The 16,119-nt window shown below is 44.6% G+C and overlaps 1 protein-coding gene and 1 long non-coding RNA gene across 2 annotated transcripts in view; one reads left to right on the forward strand and one right to left on the reverse strand.

Moving 5' to 3' along the window:
• cecr2 (CECR2 histone acetyl-lysine reader) overlaps positions 1–16,119 on the reverse strand; it is a 35,511-nt gene that overhangs the window by 14,979 nt on the left and 4,413 nt on the right. The window contains exons 2-4 of the mRNA XM_030365439.1: positions 5,833–5,927; positions 3,489–3,672; positions 848–975 (exon numbers count right to left, since the gene is read on the reverse strand). Of these exons, the coding sequence (XP_030221299.1) occupies positions 848–975; positions 3,489–3,672; positions 5,833–5,927 (407 nt within the window). The remainder of the gene's footprint in view (positions 1–847; positions 976–3,488; positions 3,673–5,832; positions 5,928–16,119) is intronic.
• Positions 363–7,017, forward strand: LOC115550431 (uncharacterized). Its single transcript, XR_003977898.1, has 3 exons — positions 363–442; positions 905–1,088; positions 6,835–7,017. It is a non-coding gene; the product is annotated as an uncharacterized LOC115550431 (long non-coding RNA).

A 16,119-nucleotide genomic window follows, 5' to 3' on the forward strand; every position in this document is an offset into this window, starting at 1 on the left:
CCAACAAATCAACCTCTAATGGCCTTGTTAAAACTTGTGTCAGGGGGGACACAATGCAAACACCCCCCCCCCCCACCCTCCCTGACACAAGGTCACCAAGTAGGAAACATTGCAGCCCTGTCACAAAATGGTACTGTAGAATCAAGTACAGCATATCTGGTAGCAATAATCGAATAAACACACAGTACTCTGTATACTTGATTAACAAGGAATGTAATTAACTATTAAAAAGGGGTTTTAATAACAGATTATCGCTGCCTGTATGCTTTTAATTGTCGTTTCTACTTTACTATTACATGCTTTTATTTTGGTACTCCCGGACCAGAAGTCCACGACTTTGCACGCAGCAGACGATAACATGTGACGGTCAGAGATCAATAACGCTCCGCGATTGTAAGGATTTCCCTGTATGTGTTAAGCACCTGGCTAGAATTGGAACAAGGTATGTTGTAAAAATATGTTTTATGCGGAGTTATGTGTGTTTAGCGGACTTAATGTAAGATTGTTTATTCTCCAGGCTAATATTTATGTTGCTGTTCATACTAACTTTAGCTTCTGTAGAGTGTATGTACTATGCGGTGATGGTAAGCTTAAGTAAGGTTTTCGATTTTCGCTTCTAAGAGCTCATTTTTTGTTTCTAAGAGCTCATTTCGTTTATTTGTCTGTCCTGAGCTCTCACGGTGTTCCAGAAAGGAAAGGACTAATGTACAAAATAAGGAACGAACGGCTGTACATTAATTAACTCTTTGGAAACATCAGTATGCTTCACCATTGTCTGGCAAGGTTTGCTACAAGGAAGTATAATGAATGGGCGGTTGAATAGAGTTTACACACACACACAGTTTACCTGAGCGGCTCTGCTTTCCATCTGACGGGCTCCTCTTTGTACATGCGCGTGCCATAGAAGTACCAGTAGAGGGCCCCGCTCCCATCCTGCCCCAGGGGTTCCACCCGCAGGCTGTCAGCGTCCAGGCCCTGGAGGAGGGGAGAGGAGAGATCAACACCCAGGGCTACGGGATGCACCTCACCTGACGACACGAACCGCCCCAATCAAGCACCAAATAATAACTACAGAGGCGTCATTACTGGTACCAAGGAGGGCTGGATACAAAGGCCCAATCCCATTTCTACCCCTTACCCCTTGTTTTGAAGGGGTATGGGTAGAAATGGGATTGGGCCAAAGAGTGTTTTGTGGCCAGTTTGTCATCTTGAACGATTGCAATATCCACCACACACACACACACACACACACACACACACACACACACACACACACACACACACACACACACACACACACACACACACACACACACACACACTTTCCTATTTATCGGATTGGGCAAGTGGGATTTCTTAATGTTGCGTGTCAAGCTACTATGCTGCTGTTATGTAATGAATTAAACAAGAAGTTAGCGTAGTCATTAACCTCCTACCTGCAACATAATAATGGATGAAGGTTCTGCATGCCCCCAGCATCTAGGTTACATAAGAACCACTATCTGTGTCGATGTGATAAACACTCGGAGACTTTGAACTTTACAACCCTTCCCTCAGTGAACTCCACAGTGAATAGCCTTTTCAAAAGGCCTTTTATCAGTGTCTCTATGACCCCTATTATCACAAATAGGAAGGACATGAATTGTTTGTATACTATGCGTTGAATGAGTAAATTCAACGCAATTTCCAGGACATAAAGCATGCATACAATGTTAGAGATGCCCCGATCAGGTCTTTTTAGGCCGATCCCGTCCAGCGATCTTTTAGATGTGTGATCAGTCGATCAAATACAAAGGACCAATTTTCTTTTAATAGTGAAATATATATTAATAGAATAATTAATTATATAAGGGTTCTTAGTTAGTCAGCAATATATGAGAGCACTACAGAGTTTAGCTTGGACTAGTTAAGATTGGAACCACAGAGCACTATGGAGTTTAGTTTGGACTAGTTAAGAGTGGAACCACACAGAGCACTATGGAGTTTAGTTTGGACTAGATAAGAGTCAAACCACACATAGCACTACAGAGTTTAGTTTGCCCTAGTTAGGAGCCGTTTTCTAGAGATTTAAATGTAAAGGAGCATTAAATAATTGTAAGGCCAACACACTCTTACTTGCACACTAAGGAAAGGAGCTAAAAAGGATAGTAACATAGCTTTTATTGATAATACACGCCCAACACTGATTTAATCCAACATATGATCAAATGTAAGTGTATCACCTGTGATACAGTAGGCACGCATCAATATTCACAGGCACAGAAAAGGACAGCTACCCGGAAAAAGCAAATTCTGTCACTAGGCTGTGATAACAAATGATGACTGACAGTTCCTTGGTTATGATTGTAAGGGTTTATAGAATTAATAGTGTAACCGAAAATACTGCGTTTCTGGATTGTTTATAAAGATGGTGCGATTGGAAACGTTTGCATGTAAGCTACGCAGGAGATGCCTATATCTGTAGTAGGGCTTTGACTCCGAACTTCGATATTCGAATATAATTAGAATATCAAAAAATAAATCAAAATTCGAATGAATATCAAGCAGCCCTTAATATTCAAACCGGTTATGGGCAGGCCAAGAGGGAGAGACGTCGGAGAACCCGACGCAGTTTATTCATAATATTGTAATGACCACGGAAGAGGCAGTGAATGAAGTATTGATCAGACAGCGATTTATTAGAAACCTAATAAACCGTTGGAACACGCAAGATCGGTAACCATAGCAACGCGGTAAACAAACCTTGCGAAGCCCAATCCAGGTCAAAATATTATTAATAAATATTCTAATACATTCAAATATTAATATTAATAAACAAACAAACTTCGAATATGATTTTTGGGCAAAAGTAAAATCCCTAATCTGTAGCCAATGCTTAAGATTGTAGGAACTACGTTGAAATGAAAGAACTATGTTAGTTTCACATAAAGCAGAGAAGGTGAGCGAGGCAGTCTTGACGTATCAGGTTATAGGTAATTTAGTAGTTATAGCTAACATGGGGATGCGTGAATAACGAAATGTCTAGGTTTACTGCTATTATATTTACTGCTAAACCTATATAAATAAAAAAACACAACTAAAAACATAGGGAGAGTTAAGCACCGCGTGATGCAGGCAGGTTATGGCATCCTATCAACAAAAATCCATTTCTATGGTTACGTTACGACTTATGTTAAAGCAGAATAACAATACTTTCTCAGTGACTGAACCAGATAATGGCACCTCTTGTGCACAATCATTTTATGAGTCTTGGATCGGCTCCTGGAAGGGCAAATATCAAGTTGATCAGCCAATCACCGATCACGGTGTTTAGGGCGTATATCGACCGATGATGAACGGTGCCGGATAAATGGGTGCTTCACCAGTTAGTGTCAAGTCAAAGGCCCAGATGGATCGGCATTGCTCGGGTGGGTTCTGAACCAGAGTTGGGAGCCGGGGGGGGGGGGGGGGGGGGGGGGGGGGTGCCTGGTGCCGGCGAGGCGTGCTACCTTCAGCAGGTCGAAGACGTCGGCGGCGTCCAGCCGGTAGTCACACAGGCGGTGCAGCAGCTCCACCTGGGTGCGGACGGGCAGCTCCTGGAAGGGGCCCTGCCGCAGGGGGTTGGGCTTGCCCTCCTCCAGCTCCCAGCGATAGTTGATGATGTCATCGAGGTAACCGCTGAAGGCCTGGGGGCTGCAAGGGAGACGAGAGCGAGAGAGATGGGCCATTAAGGGGTCTGAACCTGAAATGGGGTCAAACCGCGCCACGGAACAATACGCCAGTCGACTAAATGGTGATTGGCCACTCTGAGATTCCTCGATAGTGCGTATTAAAGAACAGCCATTGGCTCAAGCTACAGCGTATTTGAGATGTTGATCGAAGAACACCATCTTAGTGTATGACTCAATGACTTCTGTGATGTATGGATTCCTCATGTTCTTCCACAGTAGTAGTGACCATTCACTCCAAAATGAAAATGTAACATGAAGAGGATCATGTTACATTCGATTATTAGGTTATCCATTGGTAAACCAGTGCCCCAGATATGTTTTTCACTCAATACCGCCTATTCATTTAAAAATGCTTTTTCTTAACCCAAGTTTCGACTTTAAACTAGCCTCTTTTCTAACACCGTGAGCAATCAAAGTATCAGCTATTGTAGGAATGTTGCCCCCTATTTGAGACCCAAGTGCAGCCCTGCGTTTCGAAGGCCACAGTCATTTGCAAGCTGTTCTCCTTTCCATTGACTGGATTTTCGATCAAATGTTCTAAATCTTTGCAAGATTTAATCTTTTAGTACTACATATACTGCTAGAAGGGCCTAGTGATGGGTTTCCTCTGCCTCACTACATGTGGCTAGGTAACCTTTCAGCCAGCATAGGTATGCTTAGCACTGAAATCAGAAGGGGTACTGTAGCAGGCTGTGGTTAAGCAAGCAGTGGGGGAATATTTTTGATTTAAACAGCTCAGAGAAGAAAGCGATTCAAACCTAAACGTCGGCTGCAGAAAGGGGACTGGTGGGGTGGGGTGAGCCGATAAATAAACGTCGGTTCCAGCTCAGATGAGGCTGATTAATCTGCACTTTTTTGTCTGCTCCTGCTCAGCTGAACAGGAACAAGGGCCTGAGGCAGGGGTCAGCATGCCCGCAACAGCCCAGAGAAAGAGGAAGAGGAAAAAAAAAAATGGCTTATCTTGAAAGAGCAGCGTGCACTTTTCACACAGCTGCAGGCACACCCCCTCCCTCTGTCCTCCGCTCGCACTGCCGGCTCTCCTTCTATCTCCTGCCTCTCCTTATTCTCTCCGATAGGCCCCGCGGACACTCACACCTCCCCCGGCCCCCGCTCTGCCGGAGCGTTTAGCGCGGGCGGATGAAAAGGGCAGCTCAGTGAAAGGCCTGAGCAGCCGTCCCCAGGACGCCAGCGCCTGTCCGCTCCAATAAAGCCAGTTGTCCTTCTGTTGCCGGCCGCTCCAGGTGGACGCCTGGAATGGTTCCTGCCTTTCTATTATGGCCTGACTGGCACTACTGGGCTGCTTGCTGATGATGACCAGGAATAAAAGGAGATAGAAAAAGGGGGGGGGGGGTGTCTGGAGAAACCCGAATGTAGATCTGAATAGCAACCACCTGAACTACTGAATACCAAAGCAGATCTTTGGCCTAGCGCTTTATGAGGACGTTTTGAAAGGCGGCCGGAGCTTAATTTGACTCCTTCTAGAGCCATGCTCACTCTTTGATGTGTCTGCAGCTGTTGTACCAAACAGTAGTTTTGGTTCCGTGTGCCTACCTTCATAATCACAAAGAAGGATGGTGCAATAGCTTCATGCCAGCTATGGATAGGTATCATGGCATGCAAAATATATACAAAGAAATCTGTGTAATGTATGAAATATATACGCTCTGTACACATCTCTTATTGATGTTTTACTTAAACATAGGAGGAAAACCTCATGTTACAAGTCATCAAATTCTGAACCATTTGTGATGATTCATGCATGTCAATTTCTAAACATATGAGAATTTATTTTCAAGTGTAATCAAAAAAGAAGAAAAAATAGTGACGCAAAGTGGTGTTTATGTTCACACAAAGGGAGCTGCAGATCCAAGATTAATTTCAGGACGAGGTTCAGTCTTTCCGCACACCGTCTTAGCTTCTCTGAACCGGGCAGAAAGCAAGGCCTTAATTCCCTGTCGCCCCGTCCTACACAGTGGGGAACTCTGGTCTCTCCGTCAGCCGCATCACAGAGGATGGTACATTTGTCAGCTTCTTCTTTTGATTAGGTGAGGAGTTACAACCCCACCTAGATGATATGTCAACAATGGCAACTCATTTTCCTGTAAAACATGGGGCAGCTTACGTGATGTCCTTGCGCTGGTAGCATCCCTGTAAAAGACAGGCGATGAGGTCACCCAGGAAATCAAAGTCCTGCTCCGACAGGGCTTTCTCCAGCTCCTGCAAGTCAGAGAAAGACAGTGGTCAGACAACACATAGCATAACAAAAGGACCGGAGTGAGGAATTCAGTAGTATTAACACATTTCACAGGTGTGAACACACGTTCGAAAATGCAGTTTTATGATACAATAGGATGCGGAATTAGACAAAAATAAATAAAAAATAAAAATAATAATTAAATAGATAGAATGGGCCGATAGAGATGGAACACTCAGGCTGTCTCACAGAGGGGAAGGGGAACATTGGTGAGGTGAAGGCAAGGAGTTCCTGTCTGTGTCAGACATTTATAACGCAAGACCCAGAAAAAGCTAACCGCTCCTAGGGGGAAGCTTAGTAGTCTTGGAAACCAAGGGAGGTAGGCTGGCAAAGGTAGTCAGCAGGTGGGTGGAAAGGAATTTCAAAGTGTTCTGGCAAGGGTTTGCTTGTTTCGCCGCTGGCTGTTTGACTGGAGACAAGGTTCAAGTTCAGCCCACCCCTCTCCTGCCATGCATTGTGTGACAGCCATTGAGGTTTTATGAAGCGGTAATAACGGCCAGAGCAAACTCTAAAGCCCTGGGAGAACCGAGGAGAAACAGCAGGCAGCAGGAACCCTAGAGCCACATCACAGCCTCGGGCCCCTCCTGGTAACCACCCCCTGAAAAACAAACCACAGGGTTTCCCAGAATGCACTTCTGTCCCCAAAGACAGCCTCAAGGCCCTAATGGGGAGGACACTGATGAGAAGGAGCAGGCGGACGAGACTGCAGACATATAAATGTTAAGTGCCCCACATCAGTACCAGAATGGACCCTTTGCCAGGATATGCTTGTCTTCTGGCAATAATTCAGCTAGAGCCCTGTAGGTTGAGAATAACCCACATAGGCGAGGTTTCTCACTCTGCACTCGCATGTACCCCCTCTGTGTGCAGACTGCAGCCCCTCTCCAGAGGATCCCCGGAGAGTTCAAAGGTCGACCTCCACTCCTCCTGGCCTCAGAGGGAGACGGAAGCCAGGAGCCAACGAGTCAGCATGATGAGAAACAGCAGAAGGGACCAAACAACCCGTTGAAAAGCAGGATACGACAAATGGTTTGGTAATATGGTTGTAAAATAGAATAGGGGAAGAAATGAAACAAGATGGTAAGCCTCACTAGAAGTTAAACCTGCACAATGTGACCTTGGTTAACCTGGGAAGTTTAAGAAGTGCCGATTGATTTTATCCTGTGACAAAGGAAAACGATCTAACAATGTCGAACCTGAAGTTATACAGCTTTTCACAACAAAAAGGGACGTCCAAGCAGAAAGGTTGCATCGTTGAGGAGCTAACCAGAGGAGGCAGTATGTGGCGAGAAATTACCCAACGGTTAAGTCATTACTCAAACAAGGCACAGCTCATCAAGCCCCCTAAGCACTTTTTAATGGCCAATTCAAAAAGCTATTGGTGGTCAGTCTACTTGCAGTAGCTCGTAAAACAGGTTCTAATGGCCCTTTCTGTCCCTGTCCCAGCGCAGGAAGAATTCCAAATCTCGTCGGAGGACTCTTGGGCCGGGTCAGCACTGATTTATACTAAACGAGGAACCTTCAACTAGACATAAACAAAAAAAGTCAGCGAGATACCAGCCGATACTTGAGGTGCAACAGATCTTCAAACAGATATTTTACAAACGTCCCTTTCCCAGGTCAAAGTGTACCCAGCAGCGGCTGTGGATGACCACGGATCACTGGAAGACGGCGGTGCCTATCCATTGGGGGTATTTTATGTATATGGCCATGTTACAAGTGGGTGAGATCCTGAGAGATCCTGTGTCACGCTCTCTTCCACTTCCTGGTCCCCTGTCAAGCAGCTTGTGGGCCGGCGAGGGCTCATCCATCAGAGAGGAGCCTCGCTTTGATCACGCCTGGGGCCAGGGACGGAGAGGGAGGGGAGGCAGAGGGCTGGGGCGCAGAGTGCCGGAAAACGCCGAGTGATTGGTGCAAGCGAACTGAGCCGACCAGCCCTTGGATTAACGCCACCCAGCGCCACCTTTGAAGTGCCACTCGGAGGATCAGATGGCAAAGGAAGGGGAATAAATGTGGTACATGTGCAGCTCCCTCTGAAAGCCAACCTCCCAGCAGGCCAATCCTCTGTGGGCGGGGGTTTTAACACTCGCACTGATTAAAGACGGGACACTGCAGCTGGAAATGTCCTGCGTGAAGCTCCCTTAAATGAACACACATGCAACATCTGCATACAATAGAGCAGGCCGTTATGGTCACAGCTATATGAACGGGTGGATGTTATTTATGGGTAGAATACTGCTCAGACATAAAACATCTCTCAATAATGAATACAACTTGTAAGTGAGTTTGGCAATAACCGTTTTTTAACTATCCGGCACATTGACAAATTAAAAGTTATTTTAGCTTTTATCAACTAGGATTTGACATAGACTACATAATAAAATGCCAAGACAGTACAGAGTTACACAGACAACTTGCCTTTCCTTCGTCATAGATCAGGACTATAGTCAATGCTTCCATTAATGATCAATAGGCCTCATAAGGCCCTAGATAAGGACACTGGATAAGCAGACGGCTAGAAAGAAAACTAATGACGAGGCAAGGCATTCATCCCCCAGGTAGTAAAGTGAACAAGGCTTGCAGGTTATCGTACAGGACAAAGATTAGCAGCCGAGTCAAGGCTAGTGTCGGGGTCGTTCATACAGAAGCAGCTCGTTCAACACCATGTTCAACAGCTGGGGTTTGGTTGTATGTATGTAGTGGGGCTTTTGATACATAGAAAATAAGTTTATGTTGCTTTCGAATTAAGTAAATGTAGGTGGTCTTAAATGACAAAATATATTCCACTACACATAGGTGTTAGGGGTGTAACGATACACGTATTCGTACCGAACCGTCACGGTACTGAGGTGGACCGCGGTGCGGAAAATGTGGCGTAAATAGGGTTATTATGGCGAATGTAAAGGCTTGTTTTGCGATGCGGAATTTAAAACTTGAGGTCAGAGTTCCCCGTATAAGTATAGAGTGGCAAAGTCACGCCCCTTCCGGTAGAGCCCATGGGATATGAATGGGTTTCAATGGAGAGAAAGTAATTATTTTCTGGTCCCAGTCTTTATATGCCCTGGATTACACGCATGTCGTTTGTGGATTTAAATGATAATTTTTCATGCAAAGAAAACAAAAAATATTGTATGCCAATGGGGAGATTGTCGGTCTTGTCCACGCCAGACGCAGGGAGAGTGACGTCACATACGAGACGTGTAGTCTCTCTCATTGTGTTTTCTCTACAGCCTCTAACTGAACAATTGCACAATAAACGGTCAAACTGTTGACATGAAAAATTATCATTTAAATCCACAAACATATGTGCAATCCGGGGCATAAATAAAGACTGGGACCAGAAAATAATTACTTTCTCTCCATTGAAACCCATTCATATTTTTCGATCTCATAGGTCCCATGGGCTCTACCGGAAGGGGCGTGACTTCGCCACTCTATACTACTCCGACTCCGTAATCCGACTGCGTAACTACGGAGACCCCTCGAGCATTCGCAGTTCTCCATCAGGATGTTGGATACGCAATGCAATTCGCCACCCGATCGATCTTATATGTTGACTACAAAACATGTCAGTAATTTTGTAAAATACATTTCCAAAGCTTTTCAAATCTTATTTGATGTTTTATTGTTCCGTAATGTGCAAAGTAAACAATGTACAAAGTAAATAAGGTGCAAAGTCAAACTGGAGAAATTATTCTGGAAATGATTTTGTAGGACCAATGACAGCCCTTGCCGTCTCCGTTGCGTCGACGGATAATTAAAAATATTGAATACGCACGTAAGCTATGGAGAGGGTCTCCGACAGACTTTCCAGCTACGGAGAGGGCTCTCTGTGTACAGAAAGCACTTTAACATGCACATGCATTTGAAAAGACACCATCCAGGTGTTACCATCATCGTTGCTGTGAAAAAAAAGCAAGCTGTGCAAACCCAGCTCACGACACTATTTCAGCATCCCCTATCTGGGAATTCAGAAATGCAAAAGCCATAACCAAGTCTATTGGGGTTTTCATTGCTGCTGATCTACGGCCATTCTCCGTTGTTGACAAACAAGCAAATAAAATGTTCCCCTTAACTATCAACCATACCGTCCTCCTCCTGTACCGTACCGTGACTTTTGTGTACCATTATACCCCTAATAGGTGTGTATCCCCCCTTAAATTCCTAATTCACTCTTCAACCATAATCATCACCTCTAGGGCTGATGAAACACGTCATTCCAGCTTTGGATAATTATTTTCTGATGGTATACTGGATAGTTCCTTAAAATGTACATAAACCTTCAAAATAAAGATCTGCGTTTCAAGCGGGGATTGCCCCTGGTTAAAGAAAACGTTTAAACAAGACTGAGCCCACAGAGGCTTTGCAGGATGGTGTTCTTCTGCACTTGACTACAAATTAAATTAGTTATTTTTATCCTCATAGGAGGATCATGCATTCCGAACCGGTGTACGCCATTCTGAAGAAAAACGACTGTAGCCAAAAAAAACATCGCCATATTAACACAGCCTTAAGGGAAGTCCATACCGATTATAAAAGAGGTTGCGATGCCAACCATATTAACACCCTGTGACTTTCGTCCAGTAGAAAGGGTGTGGGCATCATGATAGGCCATGAGAGTACCAGTGTCAAGCTAAGGACTCAGGTGTCAGAGCAGCTTTACGCCTCAATGTCAATTGCTTACTTCTGGCCTAGAAAAACAGATGCCTACAGCAAGACAAGACAACATGAGGACTCCGAAGAGCAATACACAACAGATGTACACTCCCAAGAGACTTCTGGGAGCAACCTCCATTTTTATAAAACAGACTTTTCTGATTGTATATCCTACGGTATAAGACAACCATTATGGGTCCCTCGAGTGCCCAGCAGCCCAACACCATTTGGAGCAATAAAATCTGTGCAAAACCCCGTTCAGGGACCCCAAGGGATGGAGGTGACAATATCATACTGCAAATGCCTTTCCAGAGTATATAAGTCATATCATTTGTATGCCGTTGACACAACTATTCATTTAATATGCTGTACAATTGTGGTCATGGTGGGCCACAACCGTTTATCTACAGGTTTAACTTAAAGGACAAAAGGTAACATTGAAAAAGTGTTGGCCATAGCTATCAGCATAATGAGCCAGGCATTGAAATCCCATTACAAGAGTTCATTATGGAGAAGTATTGTGTTTCAGACATCATGGGCTTACATCTGGATAGGGCCATGCCATGACATTTGGGCCATGGTCATTGAAGACCAATAGGAATAAGAATTAAATTCCATGAACACAGAACCACCGACACCTGTATATTTAAGCCACTAGATGAGCAACAAAGAGAGGTGAATGATAGATAAACAAACAAAACGTTTAAAGATAAAAGCGACTCCACACTGATGTAGTGGCGATGGTGTAATGGTGATGGTGTATTGCTGAAGCCCACCTGCATTGGTAACAGGGCGTTGTGAGAGTCAGAGCGACGCTGTGAGGAGGAGGGAAGCTTCAGGGATCTGAAGGGATGTGGTAGGATTGGGGGGGGGAGGGGGTACGGCTTGTATCTATGATGCCACAGCTGCTGCAGAACGCAGAGCACTGTGGTATCAGGGGCCTGGCCTCTCTGCAGAGCTTCACAAGAGTCCCTTTCCATGCGCTGCTGTTAACAACTCCTCTGGGCTCCATCTGGAGCAGCAGTTGGAGGACGTGTGGAAGGGCTGCATGGTAATGGGGGGGATGGGAGGCTTGTTGGTGTTGCTGTGTGAGAGACAGCTACTCTCTCTTCCTCCCTTTCCCTTCTTTGTTTGTCTTCTTATTCCCTGTCCACCTCGTCCCACTTCACACATGACTCCTCGAGCAGTAATCAACTGACAACACCGCCCTCTCCCCACACATACACCTCTCCTCCTGCCACATGACAAACACATGTGCATGGATGGGCACACTCAACTACACACAGCACAGGAAAGCATCCTTGCTTCCTCAGGATGTAGGTGTTTGATTACCAAAGGAATCACCAACAATAAACCCCAGATTCATAGCTGGTGTAAAAGGAGGACTAAGATGGTCGGTAAACAATTTTTTTTCCATACTGCATTTCTACCAGTATAGGAAGATCTGGTGTTCCTTTGACATGCTGCAGGCGACTGTTAAGTAAGTAAGTAAGTAAGTAAGTAAGTAAGCTTTATTTGTACAGCGCCTTTCACAGACCAGGGTCACAAAGCGCTTCACAGTTAAAACAAAAAACAATAACAATACACAGTTAAGAAGTACATACAAATTTAAGTTTAAAAGACCTCCCATAGCCAAAGACAAGGTAGACATTTGGTCCTTCGATCAGGAATGACAACTGGTTGCCCGTAAAGCGGCACTTCTGATGCGTGTCAGTGTGGATAAGCAACGACACTGACACCAAAATCAGCCAAAAGGCTAGCAACATTACAGTTTAAATCCTGCTGTCTTTTTTTTCCAGCCAATGTCAGCACCAGGTGGAACAGGTGGTGGGGCTATGAGAGTATGTGGCATGGGGGTTGTTGCTGGGGCCATTGAGAGACTGACAGTGGGCCGATCCTTCCTGGTGGAAGCTCTACAGTGAACCTGAGAGCCTTTTGCCTTAGCCTACATGGGCTAGCTGAATGAGAGAGGACCATTAAACACAGGAGATGAGAGGCCACCCGGGCCAGTGGTGCCTGACCAACCCCACCACCGCCTGTCCCCACACATGGTTGGCAAGAGGAAAAAAAACATCAGCTTCCTCCTAAGAATTAACTGTCTGCTTACAAACCGGAGGTTCTCATCTTCCCACACTGCCAAAACAGATGCGAATGCACATGCACAAACACACACATACCCACATGCACCTCCATACACAGATCGTTAACATTTAGCCTGCTTGCCTTGAAGAGAGAGAAATAGCCCCCCAGAGCAAGGTGGTTGGAGAAGGAAGGGGTCTGGGGCTGAGACACTGAGATCAACATTAGGCAGATGGTGCAAAGGGCTTGGAGAAGGACAACAAAATCATGTGAAACCCCATAGTTGGCAGAGGCAGACAGCCACACCGGATCTCACCACACAGATAAGTTAGCTGTGCTTCTTCCCACCATGATATCACCATACCATAATACCTTCTCAAGTCTAACATTTTTCTTCACCACAGCACAAAAGCGTACATTTAACCTGACAGTGCAAACAAAGATAATATTCAAGGCCTCTAAACATAAATTTAATGTTGGATTATGCTCCGCATTTAATTTTTGGATAGACTGGTTCACAAAAGAGTTCAGTGTAAACCTATTAAATCAGTAAACCCAGTATCAGTGTGATTCTAACGATTTGTATTCAATGTTCAAGAGATGGTTGAGGTCGGATTCAATGTTGACTATCAGACTGAATAGATTATCAGGTATTTTCAGAGCTCATACGTAACCAGAATATTACATCCCGCCATCTTTTTGCTAAATTGTGGCGTTAAATAGTCTAACCTTAAGATAGCTAGCCACCTGAAACAAGCTCTCTGGAAATAAGTAAACAGTTCCATTTTCTTTGATGTGTGATGCGTCATGTTTACAGCCTTGCATGGGATTCGTCTGTTGTCATGGCAGATTGAAGTATGTAACAGAGATTGAAATGCAATGTTTGAATTTAGCTGGATAGATAGTCCCATCATTTAAAATCATCCAAATCAGAATAGAAAACGGGGTCAAATGTGTAGACGTCATTCCATCTATTCAACTACGGCTTGTACCAATTTGTGATCGGATCGTTAATTGGCAATGTTCAATAGTTTTTTCTATGCCAATATTGAGCTAATTTAACAGACTTACTATGGGAACATAATAAATAGAGCGCACCTAGAATCGTAGCGTTTTGCTTCCATCAAAATATTACTTTGAAGGCGCAGCTGACACAGCACAATGAAAATGTCTGTCTGGGAGACAAGCACATCTTAAAAGTACAAAGCAAATAATCTGTTTACCTCTTGGGCTACTCCTAAATAGGAGAATAGCAAGCAACAATCGCAGCTAAGTATATAATACTTTTTCTTTGAGATATATTCACCACCGGTTTTGGTGAAATGGGCAGTAGTCGCAGAGCTAGGTTCAGATGGAGTCCAAGTGCTTTATATTGGCAGATAAATATCAGATCTCTAGAATCTTTGCCCTACTGTGAATTAAGACATGTTTCTCGTGGTGCAGAATGTCCCCAGATTAGCAAGGTTAATCAGTGTGATGAATGAATTTCGTAACAAGTACCTTTTTGGTATTGATCCGACACCCCGAATCTCACCAAAACTTTGCTGAGAGTAGTTAACGTCATGTGTATGATTTGGATTGTGATTTTAAGGATCAGATAATGTTAACCAGAACACTAGGCTGTTAGATTGTTGCACCAATCACAGACAAACTTTTAAAAGGGGAGCCCTTGATAGAGACATTAATATAAAATATTTTTTAATTTTTACTTTCTAAATATAATGTTCACTCTTTTATAAATGTTTATCCACTTAACTTTAACTGTATTGCTTGCAGCTGATGCAAAATCCAATTTTTCTCTTTTAATAACAAGTCAATTAGAAGCATGTTGCAGCTGAACAGAGAGAGGCAGAAGCATGATGCAGCTGAACAGAGGGAGAAGTCAAATCAGACATTTAAAAAGTCATCCATAGTGTGTGACCCAGACGTTTGAGCAATTAAAGAACAAAACATCAGAAACAAAACTTTCAGTCCAGTTTCGGCCTAGTAGTACAAACGTGTTATGGCCAGAACCTAAAAATTATAGAGGTTTGGTTCCCAGCCCTATTTGCCACTGCAAACCACTGTTGCAATGGAAATATTGCAGGGCAGGCCATAATAATATATTGACTTGAGGAACTAATATCACATTAACAATCGACAGCCTGTACTGCAGACAGTGAATGCTCTAACATAAGCCAAGGCAATAGATTAAACACATTGCACATTACATTCTCCACCACCTGCTGAGAAAGAGCGCTCCCCAAAGAAGCTGGTCCCCTTGTCACTAAACTAGTCCTGTGATTGACTGACTGAGCCGCCACTCAGGCCATTCAGCCTGCGATCTGCAGTTATCTGCAACATCAACTATGTTGCCGCTGAAAAGTTGGACCAATGGAAATCACATTCCATGGTCCAACTTCTCCGCATGGTCTTCTATCGGAACCAGAGTTGATGTTGCCGATGTACACACATCAATAAAATCCCCAAACTAAGTAACAATTCGGAAATGCGCGCAAATACAACCAATAACGGCAGACATCTAAAAGATTGCACTCCCAGGCGCATACTTTTCTGATGGAAATTACTTCACAGCACTCTTACATTAACGGTGCGGGCATTTTACACACCACCGCACATGATCAGGCAGCATCATTTGCCTTCTAAGCAAGAACAACTTTAGTATACTGCATTTCATAGCATGATGGGAAGTTCATTGCACTTTACTTCCTCTCTTCTTATGAAGCTCTGAACCACAATACAATAATGCACATGTACTAAGGGCACCTGGTAGGCCAGGACGAGACAATGTTAAGCTCACACATGGCTTCCTTGTCATCTACCACAACAACAAGACCCATTAAAACATTCGAGAAGGTAGGCCTCCCAGTCCCGGGGAAGGGGGGGATGGAAGGAGTGGATTGAGGGGAGCAGCCCTGGAGGGAGGGCTGCCACAGACTGGAGACAGAGAGGGGGAGTCATGGGGAGCTCTGACAATGGAAATCGGTGAAAAAACTCTTGGCGTATGTGCCTATACCCCCCCTCCCCGCAGTCGTCGCTACCACCAACACCCCACCTTCTCCTACACACACACACACACACACACACACACACACACACACACACACACACACACACACACACACACACACACACACACACACACACACACACACACACACACACACACACACACAATGTGAAATCATCTGATCCATATCCAGCTACCCTCACTTGTCAATCACAACTGGGGGTGGGGAGCCGGCCCTCTGACAATGCAGTGTGCTTGGCTGTCCTGAGAGTCAGAGACATGAGTGGGTGGGTGGCGTCAGGAAGGCTCAAGGATTCCTGTGTATGTAGCATCATCAAGCTGGGAACGTGATACTGCGTGGAGTGAAACGGCGGCCAGTGGTTCATCCATTCGCTGACCAGAGAAAGAAA

The sequence above is a fragment of the Gadus morhua genome, chromosome 9 (assembly GCF_902167405.1).
Source record: "Gadus morhua chromosome 9, gadMor3.0, whole genome shotgun sequence".
Classification (NCBI taxonomy): domain Eukaryota; kingdom Metazoa; phylum Chordata; class Actinopteri; order Gadiformes; family Gadidae; genus Gadus; species Gadus morhua.